The sequence below is a fragment of the Gymnogyps californianus genome, chromosome 9, assembly GCF_018139145.2.
Source record: "Gymnogyps californianus isolate 813 chromosome 9, ASM1813914v2, whole genome shotgun sequence".
Lineage (NCBI taxonomy): Eukaryota > Metazoa > Chordata > Aves > Accipitriformes > Cathartidae > Gymnogyps > Gymnogyps californianus.
The window spans coordinates 18849300-18874032 of record NC_059479.1 but is presented as its reverse complement, the minus strand read 5'-3'; the positions used below and the strand labels follow the sequence as shown (position 1 = coordinate 18874032).

General features: G+C 37.6%; 1 protein-coding gene across 1 annotated transcript in view; it reads left to right on the top strand.

Annotated features, from left to right (window-relative positions):
• Nucleotides 1-24733, top strand: part of TENM1 (teneurin transmembrane protein 1) — an 840514-nt gene that overhangs the window by 593333 nt on the left and 222448 nt on the right. Inside the window, exon 6 of the mRNA XM_050901608.1 lies at nt 18436-18696. Coding sequence (XP_050757565.1) covers nt 18436-18696 — 261 coding nt within the window. The remainder of the gene's footprint in view (nt 1-18435; nt 18697-24733) is intronic.

The window sequence follows — 24733 nt, the reverse complement described above, 5'->3', positions numbered from 1 at the left end:
GAAAAAAGGAAATTATTTGCCTGTTCTTACTGGATAAATCTTCATTCATGTGAGCATATCTTGGATGACCATCTTGTCTGTTAGCTGTTGTAAAAATAATGATGAGCACACAGTACGTATCTGCATGGACAGCACTCCTCCTCCCATTGTGACTGCCATCACATAAAGTGTATCTTTGCTCCTTTAAATATATTTCTTTTCTCCTCCTGTGTATCCAACTTTTCTGAGTCAGTTCTGTATTCAGTAATATTTAGTGACTTTAGTGAAAAAGGTAAAATGAGCAAAAGAGTAATAAATTTATTGGAGTATCTGTTTGCACGATCTTATTGAGCACAACACAGTTTAATATCAGAACACACTCAACTTGTGCCTGTAATGAAGGACAAAGCATACCCTTCACCTAACCAGTTAGCACAGGCAGAACTTTCAGCACTGTACTACTTCTACGGGTAAAGCTAAAACTGGATATACTAACTTAGGCATCTTTATTCAGGAATGCATTATGCCAAGACGGTATTTTGATATGCTGCTTGATGGTTTTCGTTGCTTCCTCAACGTTTAAACTTGGCTTGAGGAATTTTCTAAGATATTTCGGGGGTTTTCTTGATCTTCTTAAAAATTCATTTCCCAATGATTAAATTCCTTAATAAATTAATGCATTAATTTTTGTGGGTTTGGGTTTTTTAGTCTTAAGAGAAACTGTCTGACATGCAGTTTTGTATTTTGCTTTGGTCTTTGGATTAAGACTGTTTCTTTTCTGTAGAATTTTTCTGTGAAGATACAGGAGAAAATTAATTTTACATTTCTGCTTATGGATAAAAATGTGAAAAACACAGGTCTGTTTTTAATACTAATTCTACATGCAAGCAGTCCTTTGACTTTACTAGTCATACTGCTGTAAATCAGAAAATAATCTTTCTGTCTTTAACAACAAAAAAGTGCATTACAAATTACGTATTGTAGCATGTGTCAATACATAACCTTGAGTAGGGTTTTGTCAGAAGTGTATAATTAGTGGTTTTGGAAAGGAAATATTTGTAGGATTTATTTGGTTGGTTTGGTTTGTGTACAGACTCTCAAAGGATTAATCGAACTGTTGATTCTAGGGATACAGTTCTTCCTGGTATCAGTGAGAATTATGCTTATAGGTGTGACATGAGTTTAAGCTGATACTGTAGTAGTGATTACTTAATGTTTGCAATTAATTGTCAGCTATTGATCTGTAGAGTTTAGGTGTTCGGGGAGAAGGATGCTAATAGTTTGGTTTTATTCCATGCTTAGAAAGCTAATCTGCTTTCAGGCAATTTAAAAAAAAACAAATTACTGAATTATTTGTCCATCTTTCTGTCCTAGCTGCTGGATCAGACTCTCTGAAGATCTCATTGATGCGTGTGTTTAAAGTATCTCTTGGCTCCTCCCCACACTTTTACTACTTTAATGGTACTATCCAGTATTAAAGTTTGACTTGCTTCCCAGAGATAACGCAGGGACAGGAGATCAGTGATAGCTCTGGTCAGCGGGCTGGATCACACCTGCCTTCCTATGACTCTGGAGCAGTCATACAGATGGTGATACATTGTGTGTACCTTTACCACTGCCTTCACCACAGGATAGGTTTAGTTACTGTTACTCACTTAAATACTGTTGGTTTGCAGTTAAGGGTTGTCACAGCTTTACTCCATGCCGTTTTGGAGCCAGAAGATAGAGGTAGTGTTTCCTTTTTCCTTCATTGTCCTGTTGGACTCCTCTCTGCATTCTCAAGTCTCTGTTACCCCATGTAGCTCTTCAACTCATTTTTGGTCATGAAAGGAAAGGTCCTTCAGAATAGTCTAGTCTGCTTTCTACATTGCTTTCTTAAAAAACATTTGAGGACTTCTGGCACGCGAACATTTTCTTTTAGCTTTTTTTTTTCCCCCAGTCTGATAACATCTATTTAACAAAAAAAAAAGGGGGAAAGAAAAGCTCATAAATAAAGTTAAACCCTCCTACTTCAGTCCCACTGTGGTGGCCTTTGTACTTTTGGGTCGGTTGCCAGGTGTTCACTTCAGCTAGCTGGAGGCTTGTGCCACTAGCGAAGAAATTGGCAGAGACAGACTGTACCTTTTGAAATGGCTGCCTCTGAAAATTTTTATTACTTTAAGTAAGCAAGATGTTCTCTGATAGGAAAAGATTTTGGAGTTGTAGAGAAAAGGAAGGAGTGGTGTTGGATACCTCAGTGCTATTTACTTCTTGCAGAAATAATAGCAGTAATGTATTTGTTGGAGTAGGGCTGGCCATACCTTCAGGGATATAAAAGCTATTTAGCTAGTTTTCAGCTTTGTATTTAGAAGCTAACATAGGGGATAGGTCTGCCTATTGCAGGCTGTTTCTCCAGTTCATGAATGCCTGATGCCCATCGGTGTGTCATACAGCTGCCCTAGACCTCAGGACAAAGTGAGCCATGTCTGCTTTGGCCAACTTCTCCCTGACGTTATTCTCACTGTCCAGTGAAGTATTATTCAGCCTTGAATTCACTCATGTGATGAATATTCATTTCACAGATAATTATCATCATCCCTGAACAGCTCCACTCGAATAAACCAAACTTCTCACACCACCGATCATTTCTGTCACTGTTTTGGCAGCATGAAGCTTATGGTTCCTCATGCTTTAATAACGCTCCATCATCTGTGGTATCAGATTTGCATCAAATGACCATGATGAGGGTTAGAAAACTCTTCCTTTATACAATACTTCATGTTTTAGGAAAAAGAAAAGAGAGGCACCTGCCACTCTTTCCATGTGCTGCCTTAAATCCCACACTTGAATGTGAGGTAGCAGCACAGTGGACATAAACAAGGTGCTTCTTTGCTGTAACTCGGTGCTCCAATTTAGGTATATATTGTGATCAATGGAGTGTTCAGACATTGTATTTCAGTATTTTCAAGTTTTTCTCAGTAGTTACTAAAAGAAATCTCAGTCCTTAAATTGGCTATGGTAATGGATTTATCTAGACTGTCACTTGAGTGGAATAATGTTGCTAGCAAGTACCTATATTTCATTTTAATTTTATGATCTTTCTAGAAGACTTATATGCATAAAATATATTTTTAATGGCTAGTAAGTCCTACTAAAGGAGAAAAAAAGAACATAAAGGCTGTTTTCTTTCTTTTGTGTAAATATTATTAAAATGAATAAAAGCGCTAAATGAAAAGTAGCTACAATAACAGCAGTAAGAGATCAGTCAGTGGCTGAAGTGGTTAGAGTTCAGTAGCAGATTCTTTGCAAGTGAGGTGTTTACTGACTTGGTGTCTTTGGCAACATTTAACACAATTTTACAGTGTTCAGATCATTATTTTGTAAAAATTAGCCTCAAAACATGCTTAACAAATCTGCCTGTTATAATTTCAGCAAACTAGTCTAAGCAAGAAGACAACTGTACTGAACAGGAAAATACTGACTTGTGAAATTTTCTGGCTAGTATCTCTTAAGTTTTTCAGTAGCAGTGCATCAACAGGCTGCTTCTCATTCAGTGTTTTGTTTTCTGTCCTGGTGTCTGTCCATTCATTCTTTGCTCTTTATACATTCCTCATTTTGAATTGAAATAAACCAGGGAGATGTGGGAAGGGGACAGCGATGAGGGATGTACATACTCTTCTGAATGTGTGTGTTGTTGACAAGACGGTTCAAATAAGTACTTTTTATTAGCCTGGTGAAAATGGTTCTTTGTCCTATGTTCACTTTCTTCATTGCTACACGGCAGCTCTCTGTTCATCCTTCTTGGTTTTAAGTCATCCTCATGTTCAGACCCACTGAGTCCAAGCCCTTCCTTCCCTCCTTCCCCCTCCACTGGGAGCTCTATCATTAAAAAATGTCTGCTCCTAATTCAGTGCTCAGTTCTTCATGTATTTACTGAAATAGGAATCGGACTGGTTTATAAGAGTCTGATAGGGGTTATCAGACTAAACCAAAAGACTGATATCTTTTTCACTCATAACCACTTCTGGATGTGCTGCTTGCATCCTTTGCCAGTTGTCCTGATCAACTGTGCTGTTTATTTCCCATTTGCTCTGTCACTGCTGTGTCTAATATCGGACACAGTACGAGATGGTGCAGCTCAGGAAATGGTGAAGCAGCTGGTAGGGAAATGAGACAATACCAAATGGTGGATAACGTGAAAAAAGGCAAAATCCACATGTGACTTGTACCCTATGGGGAAACTGTTTCTCGTGAAGACTCTGAACTCAGCAGGTTTGCATGAAACAAATTTAACAGGAAAAAAAATGGAAAAGAGCTTTAAGGTCTGTTTAAAACATAAAGCTGTCTGCTAGAAGAAACCTTTGTACAAAAGGATATTTAAGCGTTTCCTTTTTTTTTAATCCAAAACAATTCCTTACATAACTGGATATTAGCTTGTATTTTTTTCTGATCCGTTTTTTTTTTTTTTCCACCTGTAAAATAGCTAACACTGGGGGAAAAATAGGCACTGAATTCTGTAGACTATCACTAAATCTCTCTAGACTGCAGAGTTTGTCACAAAGGGAATTTGTTATATGTGTTACATCGAGATTGTGAAGTTTATAGTTACATGTTTTTACTCTTTTTGTTTTCTTTTTTCCCCCTCCTTAATATAGTGAGTGTATGTGTGATCTGTGCTTTTCAGTATATGAAATAGTGGCTGCTACAGTCCTTCCAGAACAGCTAACAGTAGTGCTAAAGTGTGTTTTTATAGAATAAAACCAAAAGAATTGAGACACTTAGTGCTCCTCTAGCGTTCTTGTTCTTAGATCGCCAGCATGATTCAGAATCGCTCGGGTGCAGGATAGGGCCCTCTTCTTCCTGTCAAAACACCTGTCTCTGTGGCGTGCATTAAAGCACATGAAGGTTATCTAAAACAAAGGTATATTTCTTTTTTTTCCTGGTTAGCTGTGGCCTTAGTGTTTGAATTGATGTCTGCACATATTCTTTTAGCAGTATCTATAAATGTCTTTGAACATGGTTTAATACACAGTTGCTCTCATTTTTGCTTGAATCTAGTATTTCCCTGGAGTCTCTGTTTTGAGTGCCTTCTCCCTTATGTGTCCCTTTTCTGATCATGGCTTAATTACATTTTAAGTGACTTCTGTGTTACTGTCTCCACCACCTCAATTAGTTCACCTCCAACTGTGTGAATTTTTTAATAAGGAGGCGCAAAGTATTTCCAGCAATACAAAATGTGAGCTTTGCTTATCTGCCTATGGCAAGCTTTCCTTCAGGGCATGGAGGAGTTTACAGGGCCACTGCAGGCTAATCTGTTAGTGCCCTTTTGGTTTGATTTATTTTCTTTGGGTTAGAGTACTCTCAGCTGCTGTGGAGGCTCATAACTTTGACTTTTCCCAAGCATCATTGATCAAGCAGCTTCGCAGAACCAAGAATTATGGTGAGCTCACAGGCTTTCAGTTGCCCACTGCTGCAGAATACAAGGTGTGTTAGCTATGAAGAAGACTACTGGTGTGCGTCTTCTGTTCCATAAATAAAATGTCTCAAAGGCAGATGCTGGAAAACTTTAGAAGCAATTTTTATGGGAAATGGTAATACTGTGGGTAATTCCTCCTGTGTTTTTCAGTCTGTTGAGATCCAAACAAATTATTTAATTTTCTAATTTCCTTTTTCAGGATTTGTCTAACAAAGTTGTTAACAACTTCTAGCTATCTCATGTTAGGTATTCAGCCTCCCAACCATCTTTATACACATTAGCAATACAGCTATATCCATTTATTTGATGATGAAGGGGATTTGGTTTTAGTTGTGGATAGTCAACATTACCTGTGATTTGCATTAGAAAAGAGCAGGTGCCTGCCTGCTAATTTTCAAAGGCGAGCAATCACATTTTAATGCTCACCAGTCAGTGACTTGTTATTTCCCAGGTATCAATTACATGACTGTGTCTGTGTGAAAGATAAAAATGCTATGTGGTTAAATCACAGGCTGGAGTTTTCAAAGTCAGTGACTAGAATAGCTGCTAAAATGAGTATTATATACCTAAATAAGCCACTCAGTATTTTAAAACAACTAGAACTCGCGTTAAGAAAGGGCAAGGAAATCAGACATCTAGAGCTGCAAAAAATGTAGCCAAGTGTTCCTACCCACATAAAAATACTGGAGTTATTTCTTTGTGTAGTGGCTGTGTTCCCAAAGTTTGGATAAATTTTGATGACAGATCATGGGGACTCACAACACTTGTTTAAACTTCATGAAAATGTACAGAGGTCGTTTGATTTGGTGTGCTTTGAATTCTTCTCATACTTGGTTCCCTTTGGTGCAGCACAGGAACGATGGTGGTACTTCCCTCTTCTGGAGCTCTGTGTCAAATCCTGAGATGGAAAATTTTGTAGATACCATATTATATGCTTAGGAACTTTATTTTGCTGACACAAATGTCTCAGATTTTCATCTTTCCTTGGTAACCATGATGTGCATTTTAGGGTAAAATATGTTTTAAGAACTGTTTATTTAACGTAAATAATACGTGTGATATTGATGTAAGATTACCACAGTGTATTTTCTGGGGATGCACACCTGGAATGACTCCACCACTTTCAGCTGAGTTACTTTGATGCATCTTGATGGCATAAAACCAAAAATGATCCCGTTTTGTAGTTGCTGAAACAGAATGGAATAGTCTTTACAATTTATATAGTTACTTATAGAAATATAGCATAGAAGAAATAATATCTGGAAATACTAGAAAATCTAATAAAGGTCTTGGAAGGAAATTAGTGAAAGAGTTGAAAAATAGTTACTGTGATTGTATGTATCAAAAATAAGATATGCAAAACCAATTATTTCTATTAAATTGTTTTAATATTACTTAAACTGCAGTAGGGCTGACCTTTAAGTTTGAACTGCTGTTATTGAAATCCCCTTGGTAAACTGAGCACTTGAAGAAAGAAGGGAGCAGAAGTGGTCAGAATTTTTTGAAGGCAATTTAATCTCCCATTTCTTGATCAGATGGAACATTCAATGACAAACCCCTCCAGAGTTTTTTGGGGGAAGAGGGGTTATTTGACTGACAAGCTGTATCCCGAGTCACCTAATCAAATGGAATGGATGTGCCAAGTTGTCTTTCATATGTTCTCATTGATGTCAGATTGGCAGCTGGATGTAATTGGATGTGAATGGAAGTACTGAAGAGCTTGTGCACATGCGCATGCTTTCTGTCTTCCTTGATCCAAGATTAATCTGAAGGGTGTATTTGTTGGTCTAAGTGTTACTTAGCAGTTCAGTCTAAATTAAAAAATATGCTGCTTCCATAGTAGATGTTAATTTATTAAGATCATGTCCACCACATGTAAATTTTTGAAAGGTCTGCAAAAAAGAAAAAAAAAATGTGCAAATATGTGCACCCCAATCCAAATTAGGGCAAAGTCAAACTGTTTAGCCATCCTAAGCTCTAACAGGGGGTATCTTGCAGTCTGAGTTGATTTTTTTTTTTTAAAGTGGAAAAGGTGATTACACGCTAAAAAGCAGTTAGTGAATTTATGGGGAAAATGGAATATTTTAACAGTGAAAAATCAATTTGTGGGTTGGATTTTCAAAATCATGGAAACAAAGTTAGATTTCCAGTTTTACTGTTGGGGCATAACCCAGTGTCTCTTGAAAACTTCACCCAAGAGATGGTTTTAAAATGCTTCATAGCACTCTGTTCCACGATAGCGGTCTTGCCAGCAGTCTTTGCTCTGTAGGAGGGCTCTGATACTCTTCATAAAGAGCCCTGGGCAACCTGATCTAACTTGGCCCTCCTTTGAGCAGAGGGTTGTGCTATCGACTGCCAAAACTCCTTCCAGTTTCAGTTATTTTAAGATCCTACAAATTCTATATTTATATACTTCTGTATCTATGTTTATGTATATCTAATATTTCACACATGTATGTGTGTATATATGTGTATACATAAAAGGCAAGAGAAAGAAGTATAAAATTAGGTATAGTATTCTGCAGATGTTAGACATCCCACCAAGAAAACAATGGATGAAAATTTCAAATTTTGGCTCCATTAGACAGTCTTTTTAGCTGTGGATGCTTGGGAGAGGTATCAGATGTACTTTCAGGATTGACAGCATTTGTGGTGTTGATCCCCATGATCTGAAGCAGCTGGCTGGCAGTATGTGTGTGTCTGCTTGCGGTGACCAGCAGACTTGGTGACACTGGAAGCTTGCAGACAGGGATTTGTCAAGCTTTTACCTGAGTAATCAGAAAGGGTCAAGCATTTATGTTTCCAAAGTAATATGTAATACTTGTTCTGGTTCATTATGCTTCCTGACTTCTCAAAAATCACAGCAAATAGTTCACCCTTCAAAGCCAAGAGTGTCTGTCAAGATTTACAAAGATACTTGCTCTTGCTGCTGCTGTCTTTTGTCTTTCACTAGCAGCTTTTTCTCTTTTGATTTCTGTTAGCCATTTTCTGCTCTGGATTTCTAGCAGATTCGCAACAAAAAGGAAAGAATACGTATGCTAATCCTTTCTGAGGTTTGTTGGTTCGGAGCGGGGCAATTGCTTGCGTTGAATCTCTTCTTCCTGCTTCACCTTTTTCCATCCAGGCCCAGCCACATGCTTGGGGGTGGTGCAACATGGACCAAGCAGCACCCTCCTTCTCGACATGCTATTTGCCCAAATGTCCTGGTTGCTTGTGAGTTTTCCTAACCCTTCTGCTTGTGGAGGTTTGAGAGGAAAGTAAAGCCTTACTTATTCATTTCTGCAACTGACTACTAGAATAGAGTAATTGCAAAAGGCAAAATACAACGTAGATCTGCCATTCACGTACAACCTTCTTAGAAAGCCCCTGAGATCAAAACAAAAGCAGTCAAACAGAATGTCTCATGCTCTGCCTTTGAAGGTGGCTATACCCTGGCTCTGACAGGCTGCCGAGGGGGAGTTGCAGGCTGCGGGGCCCTGCTGCTGGGCCTCCAACTGAGGGCAAGAGCCTCTCATTGAGAGCAGCTCGTGGGACCTCACACCCCAGGAGGGGCTCTTGCTCCTGTTTTCCTTGCTTCTGTGATGGCAGCACAGTGACAGCAGCGACTGGTCTTTGTGCTCTTGCGCACAAGGCACTGTTCTCCTGTTTGTTCTGTAAGCACACAAGGTGATGCTGGGTGGCTGCCTTGTACGTCACCCCTTCCTTTAAGGGATTTTTCCTCTAGGTGCTTAGACCTCTCTGTAATACCGGCTCCATTGCAATTACTTTTTCTGAATCTTCAGTATTTTTAACAAGTTGTCAGTTGGAATGTGAACAAGCGCAACTTCAGTGCGGTCTTGCCGAAGCCTTCCTCTCACTTGCGCTGTTTCGTATCTGAAATTCATTCAAAACTCATTCACTGAAACTGGCACAGGGTGATACAAACTACCTTCCTCCGCTCCAACCTACCTCCATTTGCTGTCTGCCCTCCATTCGTGTCACTTCAAAGGATAATGGGTAGTAGTATGCTTGATACTCCCTTAAGCAATTTTAAAATTATATTAGAGCTTCGTAGTTTTTGGTGAAAGTTAAGGTGAGGAGCTGAGTAACTCTGTGATCATTCTTTTTGAGCAGCGTCTGTGGTCTGAGTGCCTCAGGTCTGTTGAATGTCCCATCAGTAAAGGAGAATGTTTCTGGTAAATCTCTGTTGATAGCAGCTTTCTAAAAATATTTCCATCATCACGAAGATACGCACTTGCCAGATGCTCACTCTGAGACAGTCACACTGACCTGAAGCCTAAGTGCTGGCTTTGTTACCTGGCCCACTGGCTTCATAGAATTCATTTCTGGATTTACAGCACTGTAAATTAAATCAGGTTTTAGACTTCTGGATTTTTAAATGTGTTGCCTTCTAACACTGAGTCAGTGAAATTTATAAAGATGCCTGCTTTTCACATCTTTTATTTAAAAAAGGCTTTGGTACTCATGTATCTTAAGTCAATGGTTTGACTGGAATTTTAAAAGAGAAACAATTTCAATATTTTTAGAAACAAAAGATATATTTTAAAAATATTTTCTAAACCAGAATCAAAACTGTTGGTAGAAATTAATTTCATATTTCCATCTTAAATTCTATTAGAAAGTGATACCTGTCATGAAACCTCTAGGATTGATGTTTGAATGAAAGTGATTCTGCTTTAAATGTAACTGCATTCAGACATTACAACCAGAAAAGCATCTCTGAGTTGAATTCAAGTTTGCAGGGATATAGCAACAATCTGAGGGTAATTCCACTTTGAAGAATGTTAGTGTACAGCTTACATTCTGTTTAATAATTCTGTCAATCTTTCTTCTCTTAAGTGCCATACAGACTTTGAAACAAGTTAGAACCACAACCTTAACTTTGCCTGTTAAGAATTGTAAATGTACTGGACTAAAGCTAGCAGTACTCCACTGTTTCACACTCTGTGGTTAATCTTGTAGGAAGAATATCTGTTCATATGAAACTCTTTCAAAGAGAAAAGTTAGTTAATCTGCTCTAGATGATTTGATTCATAGTTCTGCTGTCCTTCGTGAAAGACTTGCCTTTTTTTTTTTTTTTTTAATAAAAAACTTAAGAAAATCTGCAGGCTAAGGCTGTGGCTAGCTTTAATTTTGAAAATCTAATGACAAGAAGAAACGATCCATTCTCTATTGCTTCCCTGAAACACATACACAAATGCCAAAACTTATAACTGAAAAATTTCAGAACCAAGGAACCTGTAAAATTCTTGAAAGACATTTGTGACGCTTTTCTCTTAGAATAGAGTTTTTGGAAACAAAATCTTTTTTCTCGAAAATTCTTCATTTCCTAATAGATTTTTGCATATGGAGAATGAAATTGTAATTGAATGTATTGTAAGACAAGCTTTTCCAAACTCTGTTTCAACTGTAGCATTAGAAGAACTTCATTTATTCTTGCAAATGATACTGAGGCTCTTTCTCGTTTGTGATAATTAGATTTTTTTTTTTTTCCCCTCTTGTCTTTAATAGGGTAGAATTGATGTGGTCATTACTTGAGATTAAGTAGGTTTCCTTTATCAGAAATTTAGGTTAAATGCTAACTTCTGGCATTTGCTATGGTTTTATAACTTCAAAATTCATTAAAGGAGAGGTATTTATGAGTACCTGCAATAGAAATTTCTCTTTAACAGAGTCTGGTGAATGGAAGTACTTTACCTCATAAAGCCACACTTTAAGAATAGGAAAGGCTATAGCCAGGAATATTTAAGATATGTTTGAACTTAAAGGATTAAATTCCTAGTCAATCTGATAATGACAATGTTTCTTCCTAAATTAAATTGAGACCCACTGCATCCACACTGCAGCTCCAAAAGCCTTCTCTGTAGCGTCTTGCTAGTTACTCTTGAAAAACAAAATCTCTAGTAATAAAAATTTCCAGTGATCTACAAAAAGAATATTCCAGTTCTGGGGAGAGAGAAAGTTTGTCTGTGTCCTCATAGGATCAGGATGATTTCCATGTGGAATTTGAGAAGTACATTTCCTTATTCATGTTGACTTTAATAGTAATAAAAATAAAAACTAATATCTGAGAACTCCAGGAGCATTTTTAAAAATAGGTTCAGTCTGCTCCTGCCCTCTTTCTTGAAGTTTGAAGAATTAGTCTGAAGAGGAGACTAGAAAGATATTTGCCATGAGGCATGGGTTGGAACCTCATCCTCTGGTTCCTCTGGGGAAGGACCTGAGGAATGAAGAGTTTCTCTTTCTGTCTCATAAATTTCACAAGCCAAAGAGTTTCCTGAAAGTGCAGCCTCCTTTCCTAATCCCTTAGCTGCCTAATCTGCAAATTTCATGAAACTCCTTAGTGTTATTGCAGAGTCTGATTCCTCTTTTATTCCTCCTTTATTTGTTATTACTGTTATTTTCACCTTTCTAGCATCTCTGGTGGTAACTGGAGATTACTGTAAGAAAATAAGCTACATAGATAAGGGAATGCAAGGAAAAGTTGAAATACAGTAAAAGAAAACATATACAATACGATGCATTTGATATATAAGTATAAAACAAATGGTATCTTTTATGTGCATATTATTTATGTGTAATAGGTATATCAAGTTTCTTTTAACTAAAATAAATGCAACTGAGAATCTGTTTTGGGCTATGGTAATAGTGTAATTGGTGATAAAAATGAGATTTCTAAAGCAAATTAATAGTCAGTGTAATGTGCTTTTGCAAATTAATTGATTTTTGGCTTCTTCCTCAATGATTTTCATATGAATGGTTACTGAAGTTTAATGTCTTTGAATTATATTGTCCTAGGAAAGATGCGGCATGTTCGCAACACAGAAACAAGTAAGATTTTCGACTAAATGAAATGTGAACACACAAAGACGTTCACAAAGTTATCTAGCAGGTTGCGTTACACGAACGACTTTATGAAGTAGCTTAAGATCTCTGCCCATTTAATTCTCAAGTCCAGTGTACAGCCGGTAAACCATGGTGCTCAGGTGAGAAATGAGAAATTTTAAGGGCCGTTGAACACACTGAATTCAGCAGAGTGCTCAATAGCCCTCAAAATTTCTCATTTAGGAGGGTGCATATGTATTGCTTCCAAAAATGAATGTGAACTTCACTTTCCCCATTTGATTTACATTTCTTCCTCCCTTCTTCCCTCCCTCGCCCTCTCTTTCCGAGTCTCTTATGCCGTGAGTAGCTGGTCTGCCTTTCTTCTCATTTTGAAATACATACAATACACTTGCTGGTTAAACCATTGGCGTAAGTTCAGAGTGTGAAACAACATACACAGATTTGCAGTGTAACGCTAGAAAATCCCAAACCCTACACCAACCTCAAAACTGTATGTTTGGGATGTTTTTTTCCCTGCATTCCCATTATCACTCCTTCAGACGCCAGCTTGGTAACTAATGTAAACATGACACTATTCAGGTTAACGTATATTATTTGCCTTTCTGGAATTCCTTTCATCATTGTTCAGGATCTTTCCATCTGATCTGCTCCCCGGACTCTGATATTCCCAGTATTCTCAAATAACCTCCAGTGTGAAAAAGGAAGGAGACCGGCCCAGAATAAGTACCATGGATTTAAACTTCCAAGACGTTGATATTTTTTCCTTGCCTTTGAGCTACTTAGGCTCCTTTATAGTTTTACATCTGCAGAGATAGAGCAATTTGTACATTTTCATCTGGAGAATTGATTTTGTGTGTGTTTGGGTGGGGAGCGTCCTCAGAGTAAGAACCACCTCTTACCAAGAATCAAGGATAAAATAAATTTGTGAATCTATGATATTTAAAGAGACTTTTAAAATACATAATCAGAATTGCTTGATTATATGATAGGATTCATAAAAGGCACGTAATAGCAACTTGTCAAACTATTCCAGTTTATAAGTAATTTACATTTTTCTGTAAGTTCTGTCTCTAGTTGAACAGATAGGTCAATGAAGTAATTTAAATAAGTATTATTTGTCATTCTGTTATTAATACAAAATAACATTTTTCCATAAGGGAATAGGAAAATTTGAAAGGAAGATTCTTTGTGCTCATCTCTGTTTATACACTAGTTTTGTGATTCTCTTTTATCTACTTTGTTTGGACAGTCTTCTCTTTATTTTAAATATTTATTTATTGAAATAAATAAATACTTACTCTCCCAGTTAGTTGTTTGAAATTAGCAAAATACTTGGCAAATGGCAACAACGTGGAAATTCCACAAGTCCTGCAAGTCCACTAAGTTTGCAGAAATACTAAGTTGAAGAGCAGGGCCTCCATGGTCTTTCACTTGGGTAATTTTTTTTTTTTTTCCCGTGCCAGAAGAACTAAAGAGTTGCAGAAAGAGTAGCTGGCGCACAGTTATTCCTGGCCATGCAAAGGACAATGAAATAGTCCTGGGATAAATGCTTTATATACGCATGAAAATCCTAACTGTAAGTTATTAACTGTACTGGTGGTTAAATTGATGCTGTAGTAAATAAATACTTGGTGAGTGTATCTGGAGTTTTCAGTAGCTCTCTGTTGGTGAACAAAGTGAAAGCAGTGTTAGAGCTGGCTGCCTGTTCAGCTGCCTAATTCTCATATCAACATGAGCACCTTAAATAGTGAAGGCACCATTGGCCAGCGGGGTCAGACTTCTCTTTAGCTGCTCATCTCTGAAGATTTTTTTTTTTCGGGGAAATTAAGTTGCTTAAAGGTAGAGAGAGAGAGATCTGTTAATAGAAATGCTGATTTATTTTTTTAATACCCCCAGCCTTCTTTTCTTCTCTTGATCATTAAATATTTTACGTTTCTTTATACATTACTTTTTGTAAAAAGAAATTAATATCAATGAGGGATTATTGTATTTTTAACAGTTATGTTACAATAGGGTCCACAAGGTTCCAGAGGTGGAAATCCTATCGTGATCTTCTATATACATTCATAACTGCAACCTTTTTTTCTCTGTCCACAGTTCAAAAACTTGAATTTCGTATTAATGTTCCCTCATTTCTCTTGTGGCTGTGTCTTTTTGGTAAGACTAAATCTATCATAAATCCACTTGAACTTTATCTCCTTGTGGAAATGTGTAGTATTTTAGGTAACAAGGTTAAATATGCAGACTAAAAGCAGCCACTTTTGGCATTCTAAGTGCTTTTCAGAAAATGTATCCCATGGGAGTTAAAATACTACAAAAGCTTGTATACTTAAGAAATAGACTATTAAGGCAATATATTGTGTTAGACTTTAGTTGAATATGAGTTATAGTATAAAAAAAAGTCACTTTCTTTTGCTCCACCAAAAAAAAATAGCTAAAATATTGAATATGTTAGCTGCTACATTTTGAATTAACATATAGACTGAAGGGTAAATTCTGTGCTTCTTGAACATGTGTAATCTAATTAGCATTTGTGAGATTTACTGGGATGAATTTTCCCCTTGGCGTATGCAATTGCAAACAGGGAGAACGTGGGCTGCAGACTGCTAGGGGCAGACATCTGCCTGGAGTGGACATCTGTGTAGAGAAGTGCCTGCATCCTTGCTCCCTGAGGACCTGGCATCAGCTGACATGGTTCTTGAAGTTAGGAGAAGATTTGTAATTACGGGGAAGTTCCTCAGCAGGTGAAAACAAGTAGAAATCTGCTTTGAAGGGGAAGGAGGTTCAGAAGATGCTTCTTGAGATCACAAGGTGGAATTTAGTTGACAGAGATATGCTCTAAGAACCCTGTGTTGCTGTAGTAGCTTACAGAAATCTAAGTTAAAAAATAAGAATAATACTGCTTTTTGAGAGAATTTTAAAAAAAAGGTTATAGGGCAGTTTTATTGGAGGTTATTTCTGCAGTGTGGGCCTCAGTCAAAATTGAGACCAGTATTAAGGCTGATAATTAATTCTGTTGGCTCTCTTATTTCATGAGGAAAGAATTAAGTGTGTTTTGCAATATAAATTGTTCTTGATGTACATCAATAAACTATCCCCCTTTGGAAGTACCTTCTCATTAGCGCTTACGAGAAGCACTAAAGACCTGCTAGTGTCTTTAAACACAACTGTCCAAATGTATGAGCCTAATTTACTTTCCTTGAATTTTATATGGTTTTAACAGCTAAATCTTAATTTTCTTTGATAATATACTTCTTTAAATGGCCGTATACGTTTATTCCTCTTTTTAATGTCATCTGCTAAAGAATTTTTTAACCATCATAAATTTTTGATGGAGTGGACAATCTGGACTGTACCCCTGCATGTGACAAGCGAGCTCATTGCTAGTTGTGAGCTACTTGCCAGCAAGATTTGGCTTTTACCTTTCTGTCAGAGCGCAGGTGCAGTACGTGGAGTGAAGCTCCTGTCACTTTTTTATAGTAGCTCGGCTCAATTAAGCAGAACTTTAAATCAGCTGTTTCACAAGAAAGCATTGACTCACCTCTTTGTTACTGAAAAATGTTTGGTGAAATAGTGGCATCCACAACCTCAATTTAAATGAACAATGTAGTCCTTTCAGAGTGGAGTTGAATCAGCCTGCTTATATGATTCAGTCTGTATTTCATTGATACTAGGCTCTGGGTTAGTAATCTGGGACCGTTGCTGGCTTTTTAATTCTTGGTTTACGTACAAGTCCTTTTTGAATTTGGTAAAGAAAAAATAAGAATTGACATGCACCATTTGGAACCATATTTTGTATAAAGGTGATTTTATTCATTTAGTGCTGTCAAAAAGAAAGTAAAAGTTAGGAGTGTCATGCAGCTGTGATGCTGCAGTGTCCAACATCAATATCTGCTCTCTTCGTGTCACACAAAGATTTGGTCCACGCTGTCTGATTAAACCAAGCGGAGCTTGTTTGTTGTGCATATAATACGTAATTAAAATGATACTTAAAAATAGGGCATTGTATGAGCAACACTGTACTTAGCTATATCCAATAACTTCCTGTGAGATTGCCTCTGTGTCTCCCATGTCCCATGAGCTTTGAAAATCTTAGAAAAACAGGACTTCTCTGAAGACTGAATGTTTCGTGTTTACCATCTTAGCCATAGGGGAAGGAGAGTTTTTTCCAGAGGGTCTTACAGGTTTCGAAGTCTCTCTTACAAGCATCTGGGTAGGGTTGAGAACCAGTAGCGTCCAGTCTCAGCTTCCATTTGTGTCCACAGGTACTGCCTTGAACTACTTTTCCTCCTTCCTTCTACAAATCAGCCAAGTGCCTGTTTTAAACAGCCCCCAGAGAGCATGAAGAACACTGCATTGTAATGGTAGATAAAGTTCACGTGCCAAATATTCCTTCTACTGCAGAAACTATGCAGCTGCTTCCCAGCATCTTGGCTATTTTCTCCTAGCCATCTCCATCGAACCTCATGGTCAGCCTCAAGGCATTTGAGAGACTTGGAGAACAGAGCTAGTGAAGGTGACACATGTTGCAGCTTCTCAAGTGTAGGGCTGAGACCAGGTCCTCCTCCCGTGAACAAGGGGAAGAGATCAGAGCGGTGACGGAGCACTCTGGAGGGGCCCCGCATCTGTCATGCTGCTCTGAAAGGAGCAGGAGCAGTGATGGCCGGTGCTGCTGGGATGGGACAGCCGATGCAGTGACACCACCAGGGAGACAGGGTGATCTTCCAGGACTCTTACATAGGAAAGTGAGGCCATGGCTACTTCTTTCTGTTTGCTGCCCACCTTCTTCCCCTGCCCTCTAGAAAAGAGGTTGCCATTCCCTGAGCTGACAGCCAGCCCATGTGATCTGTCACTACAACTGAGACCTTCAGGAATGTTTTGATGGCAAAGGAAAGATATACAGAGATAGATGACTTAAAAATTGAGCCACCTCAGCATATTCTAGCTTAACATTTGGTTTGTAGATTTTGTTTGATATCTTCAAGAAAATACCAGGGCTTTTTGTTATTTTTGGAGAGTGTGCTTAAAATAAGAACCATTCCTCTCACTGGCTGGTAAGTGGATTAGTTTGGCAAATTAAAGCTTTAGTTAGGATGACAGTAGAAGAGAGTATTTGTTCTCAGCCTCTATCAATGACTCTTGTCTCTAATGTTTCTTTTCTAGAAATCGAAAGAATACTGTATGCATGTTTGATATTGTATTTAGTCTCTCAAGATGGCATCCCAGGTCTGGTGTTCAATTAGGGAGTGCAGTTCTGTAATCCTTATTTAATTAGAACTCCTTGTCTTACTCCCTGGGAGTTGCATTTGTAATTGGATTCTCACAAGTGAGAATATGCAGAGGCTACCTCAAAGGGAAGTTGTAATTTGCTGATGTGTGTTACTTACCTGTAGTTCTTCGAGCGTGTTTCCTCTGCATATTCACATTATGGGTGCTGTCCACCTTCCGTTTGTCCTCGGATTTCTACTGCCCTACAGTTGCGGTGTTTAGTAAGAATAACTGAAGTATTGAGCACTGTACAACTCTTAAAAATCTCTGATCGCTTGGTGTCATGAGATGGCACTTGTACAGTCCTAGTAGTCACTGCTCTTCTAGGAAGTTCCTGTAGGTTACCAGCACTGGAGAACCAAAACCCACTGGTGTGAATATGCAAGGACAGCACTCTCAAAGAGCAAGCCAATGGTAAGTACCCTTTCTTTGTTTTCTGTGAATAACCAAATATTTCAAATGTTGTTTTGTAAATTACCTATTTGCAAATTTTCTACGCTTTCCCTATGATAAAAACACATTGAGATTAATTTTAGAGCTGTTGCCTTTCTGGCAAAAAACAGGAAAATATCTGTATTTGTAAGTACTCACTTCAGTGATAAATGGATGTACTACTATCAGTGTGTGGGTGTGTACACATATTTGAGCTATAATATATATTTCTATCAGACAAAAAGGCAGAACTACAGTGCAGGATTATATATTTTACAGAGTTGCACTCTTTTAGTTGTGTTATAGTAGATTAGATATCAGAGGGAGTCACTGACCAAAAAAAGTCTTCTAATAGTATTAACGATGTTAATTCTCAAAACAGATTCTCCAAAAGAAAATCAAAGGTATATTGCTTTTCACTTCTAAATTCTTTTCTGAACTTTTGTTTTTTCCAGACATGGAATTCTGTGAGACTCCCCATATTCTGTGCTCTGGCTATCAAACAGATTTACACGGTGTAGCTGAGCACAGTTACCCACTAGAGGTGGGCTCAGATGTGGATACTGAAACAGAAGGTGGTGCGTCCCCGGATCATGCCCTGAGGATGTGGATGAGGGGGATGAAATCGGAACACAGCTCCTGTTTGTCAAGCCGGGCAAACTCAGCATTGTCCCTCACTGACACTGACCATGAAAGGAAGTCTGATGGGGAGAATGGTAATAAAGAAATGCGCCTAATGTACTGAATAGAAGTAGTAATTTATTTGAAACTTTCTACTTCTCTTTTATTTTCCTTTTTTTCTTTTTTTTTTCCTCCCCCTTTCTTTTTGCCCCTTCCTTCTTGGGTCTCTGTATTATATGAAAGGTGAAAGGGTTGTTTGGTATGTGTATTGTATTTATAGTGTAGATGGAAAATAAGACAAAAAATGAAACAATGTTTTTGTTAAAACGTCATTCTTCTACAGACCAATTACTTTCCCACATTCTCCATTTTTATGCCATAGGACATTTATCATTTGAGTTTAGTGGCCTATGAATTAGATTGTAAAATAAATGTATATATGTACACTTATATCACATTTTGTGTAGAATTGATCCTGCATGTGCTGGCTTCTGGGTGTGGCTTTAAGACTCTACAGCCAGGTGACTTCAGAAAGACCACCTGGAATCCTAAATGCTCTATTTACCTGTAATTTCAGGCTATAGCTGAAGACATGCCTTTATCAGTAGGACAGATTGAACAGGTCTTTGTTATAGCTCAGTTCTGTATTTCTCTGCATATGGAGGGTGGGTTTCTGGGTTAGGTTTGGGGGGGGGGTGTTTTGTTTTTTTAAAAATACTCATTCTCTTTCAGGATCTTTTTACTTATTTGCTTTTCTTATGGTTTAGTGTGTCACAGAAGGGGAAAATGTGTATTTAATTAAGTAACACGGAGGGAATTAATTTTTTCTATGCATCAGAATTGATGAAAATCTGCTCTAAATGTTGCCTTAAAGAGTATAGTAAGTAAACAAATTTATCATGCTTAAGATCAACGAGCTTAACTCATGTTTGAATTTCTGTGTTTAATAGCTACGTGTTATGGCAGGTCTAAATGTAGTTAAAAATGTATTTTTAACTGGATAAGAGATGGGGGAACCAGTGACAGTGGCATACTGACACTTCAGTGTTGACAGCGATACATTTTAGTAGATCTCTCGTCATAAGATGAAAGAGAGTTCAGTCACAAATGTCATTTCTATAGTTATGTGTTTTGCATTTGTCAAATACAAAGGTGGTAATTTAATTATAATTTCATCTGCATGTTTGTCAATACATGATAATGTCCAATATAGGTTCAAAGACATTAGATTATCTGCATGAGTTTAAAAAATATATATATATTTTAGTGCACAGCTCATTTTTAATTAAACTCCTTTGAGGATTAAGCGTTCTGCGCTATCACATTGTATCGCGTTGCTAGAATCAGTTAATTTTCAGGTGCCACCCCATTTGCACGCCGATCAATGGAGGCCTGCCTTCTAGCTTCCTGCTTCTGCCACATTCTGTGGGGGATCCATCCTCTGTAAAGTGTTGTTGCGTGTAGGGGTTTTTTGTTTGGGGTTGGGGGTTTTTTTGCATGTTTTCCTAAGATATTTGGTTTTAGATGGTGGCTGAAGGAATTGAATCTGGTCTGCCTGGAGTTGGTTGGCCCTTAACTATGAAAATGGTTTAAAGGGAATGCTACCTGAGAAAGGAATGTGCATACTTGTACCATTCAGACTAAGAAATACACACGGTCATTTGTGTTTTAAGGTGCTGGGAAGCCAATGTATTAAAAACAGATTAAGCATATAACCAAGTTATATATTTCAGTCTGGAATGCAGTGGTGCAGCTGAGTATTCATGATGTTTTGCTAGCCGTACGAGTTGCACTGAATAAGTCGGCTTGCTATAGATGAAGATTATCATAGGTAGTAAAGGAAATGCTTTTCTTACCTTCATCATCCTACAGTGCAGGAACCATGGGTTAGGTGGCATTAAGATAGGGACACATAATCATTGTGCTTCACCAACAAAGAATGGAGTGGTTTCTTCTAAATGTTTGTCTCAGAAAATTATTTTAATCAATTTAAACTCATTTCCTGCATGGTCTAGAATAGAACAGAGTAGTCCTTTTGCATGTGGCTTTAATATTTGGTTCTTTGTCAGCTTTATAAAAAATTTTTAATCAAGGATTCGTGTTTTACATACTTGAATACAAATTTTAACTAAATAACTGGGAGAGGAAAGTGAGGGTAAGAGTAAGGTGGAAGAGAGAGAAACTGAGAGCACAAGCTCATTGGAACTCTTTAGTTGTCTCCAGGCAGGGTTGACAGAGTAGGTATCAGTGCTTCCTGTGGCATTGAGTCATTGTAATAATTACAGTCTTGAAAGTTAATGTGGATAATTTTGAAGACAATTGTTCAAGCTATATTCGTTTTTATTATCTAGTACTTCACAGGTAAGTTCATAGTCAAGATTCCTGATCCAGAGAGCAGCGTGTTTTCCATCTGGGTTGGCACTCAGTAACAAAGCACTCTTTGCATACAGAAGTTCATAAATCTCTACTTAAATGAAGTAATAGATGGTACATCTTTCTGTTTCTATGCAGTCACTTGTGCCAGGGGCTTTATCAGAGAGCCACAAATGTTGCATTTATCCTTGTCAGTTCCTGCCATGGAAGTAGACTTTCTTTGTGCCAGCCAGTAACTTCTGTGGCGTGAAAATGGGTGAGTGCATAAGATCAGCTGCTGGAAGTTCATGAAATGCTGGAAGTTCATGAAATGCTAGTCTAATTGCTGTAAAAATAGATATTTAGAAATTCTGGCTTTCGAAGGGTTGCCCAAATGGCATGTGAACACAGCTGTTTATAACTGGAGTAAAATTAATGAGGAAGATACAGTTGTTGCATTGCTTGAGAAAACTAATTGCTATTATTGTCTGTATTTTGAAAAGGTCAGTTGTTTTTTGTTGTTGGGTTTGGTTTGGTTTTTTTTTTCTCTATGAGCACAATTTGCTACAAATGCAGAACAGCTTTTTTTGTGGTCACATTAGGACAATTAAGTGTGTGCACTCTGGTAGACCTGCTTACAGAACATTTTTTTGCTTTACATTGATCTGAATTTTTTGGCTTGATAGATGATTTACATTGATACTTTTGCAAATTTTATTCTGTTTAGATATTCCTTGAATTTCTCATATTCATTCAAAGGTCTAGCAGGAGGTTCCCTGACACAGTATATATACTTCATTATGTATTCTGAGTAGCCCAATTTGAGAATTTATTTGAGGATTATTTTCCTTCATAGATGCACCGACTCTGTCATAATCACTGTTTAAGCATACTCCGGTTGTTTTGGCAGCATTGAACAGATTGTGTGAAACACCAACATTCCCATTTAAATTAGTGTTGTCAATGTTACTGGCAACTAATAATAGCCTATTAGTGCACAAACTGCCTTCAGCTTTGCCTGAGGCTAAGCAAAATATATATTAACTGCAAGTAATGAATGACCAGTTTCTTGGGGATCATTGCTTATCTCTGGTACAGTATAAATAGCTCTATTTAAACATGAACAGTATTACTCTACAATATGTGAATGTAAATTCAGACAGAAACACTACAGAATAACAATATCAAAAATAGTTACTTTATTGCATTGAAGAAGACTGCATTTACCCTCAATTCACTGAAACAATGGAATCTGTCATTGCAGCATACCAGAACATTGAGTTCAGTGTGTTAGTCTGCCAGATTACTGAGCTGGCAAATTTATTTCTTTCTTTTATTTTTCTGGAGTAAAGCTATGGTCTAGGAGAGGATAGAACCCTGATCTACAAAAAGGGCGGTTTTCAGACATTTATCTAAAACTGCATCATGTGACATGGATCTGCATCGCACACGAGCTTGTGTACTAAAAAGGAGACTACAGTCCATTTTGTATCCATATACTCTTCCCCATTAAATTGTTCGTGCAGTTCTTATGTTTGCTTTACAAGATGTCTGTGCAGCTGTGACGCGATGAATTTTACCTCAAGTGCATTCATGCCATGCCATAATCCATTTTTGAGCCATGTTGGACTTGTTTGCACAACCATCAATTCTCTTACTTTTAGCTACTACATCTCAGCTGAGAGCTAGTACGGAACTTGAGCCATTTCTACAATAACACAATTTTTAACCTGTTTTAGGTTGTCAGATTGTTTTGAAGTACTTTAAAGGTTGAGTTGTTTGGCTTACTCCTGACACGTACTTAGATGTTTTTATGCAATTAGTTACTCCTTCTCTACTAAGTAGTGAGAACCAATAGCAGGGTACTGGATTCCCGGTACTGGATGAGTGTACATTGAAATGCACACTCAGTCTTGGAGCCAGATTCATGTTCAATTCCTTTGGCTGCATTATTTTATGACAACAAGGCATTGGCTATAGTTCACAACAGCTTCTCTGAGATTTGTAGGCAAGAAATTAGGGTGTTAGTACAGGCTGAAATACCACTAGACTGGTTATGGAATATAGCTTTAGAGTGCTTGAAATCTGGCCAGGGGATTTTTTTTTAATAACATATTTGTCTTTTTAAAAACAAAGCAAGAGGCGGGAAAAAAAAAAACCAGCTATGAAAATATGTAGTTGTTTCCTTTTTCCTGCAGAAATTATTGGGAAACTTCTTTCTTAACATCAGTGTACAGGATCATATTCTATTTGGAACAATTAATTTTAATAATATCAATAATTTTAAACAGCAGACTGCGAAGATAGAATAATAATATTAGCCATATATTAATAAGTAAATATAGTAGGGAAATTAGTAGGTTACAGATCAAAGCTGGGTTTAATGACATAGAAACATGTAAGATTAATCTGTTGTAATTCACCTAAGTATTTGTTTTATACCCTGGGAGCAGCGGTCCATCTAGCACAGCTTTTGACTCTCCCAAAATCTCTGCCTTTTTTTCACTTTGATTGCTGGGCAGACGGGTGACTTTTGGGCAAGTCACCTCAGCTCTTTACAGTTCAGATTCAGTATCTTAACAGTATCTGTTAAAGGGATAAAGGTGCTTAATTAGTAAAAGAAATACTGGAATTGCTGACGCTGTATGAGAAATGCAGCTTTGTGAATGCTGTAGTTGTTCAGACATGGGGAGGATTTAGCTAAGGACAAGGTTCTCATTTAATTTATGGTGTGTGTCAATAGACCTACTGTGAATTCACACCTGTTTAAATCAGACTTGAATTTGGCTCTTCATAAAAGTCTTGTGTTTAATGCAAGAAAGTGAGAGCATTGGGATTAATGTTGCTGTTATTTACTGTTATTTTGTAAACAAGCCAGGCATTAAGCTGATCTCTGGCTTTCTCATTTCTCCAGGAAATTATTACCAGCAGCTACATTATAATAACAATACATGCTCTGAGAAGAAGTATGCGTGTGACTGACTCTCTATGCAGGATTGTGTTTGTAATAACGATGGCTGTATCTGAAGTATTTCCATTAGCTCCTGTCCTGTCACTCTCTATTTACAATGGTGCAATTAAGAAAATGAGTTACTAATTTGCAAGTACAAGTAGAGCAGTTAGGTCAAATATGTGTAAGTAGCCTTGAAAATATAAAGGTAAACATCAGTCTTAATCCCATTCCATCTGTGCCATTTAATATTTTTCTCTTCATTCCTAGTGTGTTTTACTTTGCCTTTTTATTGTGGCATGGATTGCGTTCATGTTTGTACACTCCTGTCTGTTGGATGGTTTTAGTCACCTAACAGATTAAGGCAACCTCATCACTTAAAATGCAAAGCCCCCATGGTGAAATTCCTTCCGCTTCTGGAGTTTACTGTAGCTTGTCAGATATTTGATATATGATACTCTCAGATATTTGACAGAAGAGGGCCACTAATCTTCCCTTAATAAAAGACTTCCTTTGCTTCTGTTGTGTTTTTTTCTCTTTTAGTGTTTAGATGGTATTTATGTTGGTTGCTTCTGCTGTTGTTTCAAAGAAGCCTCCTTCAGTGTCAAAGGAAGCAGGTGAATCTCTGCAGTAACATAGCAATGCCTTTTGGGGAGCATTGGAGTATACAATGACATTGTAACTGCTCTGCTGGAGTTCTTAAGAGTGTAAGATGCTTTTGTTGACCACAGAGTGGTTCCTTTGGAAATGTTACTGTCTCAAAGGAAGCATGTAAGTCATCTGGATTGCTTTGGATAAGTGTGAGATGCTTCTGTAAGCACTGTAACATC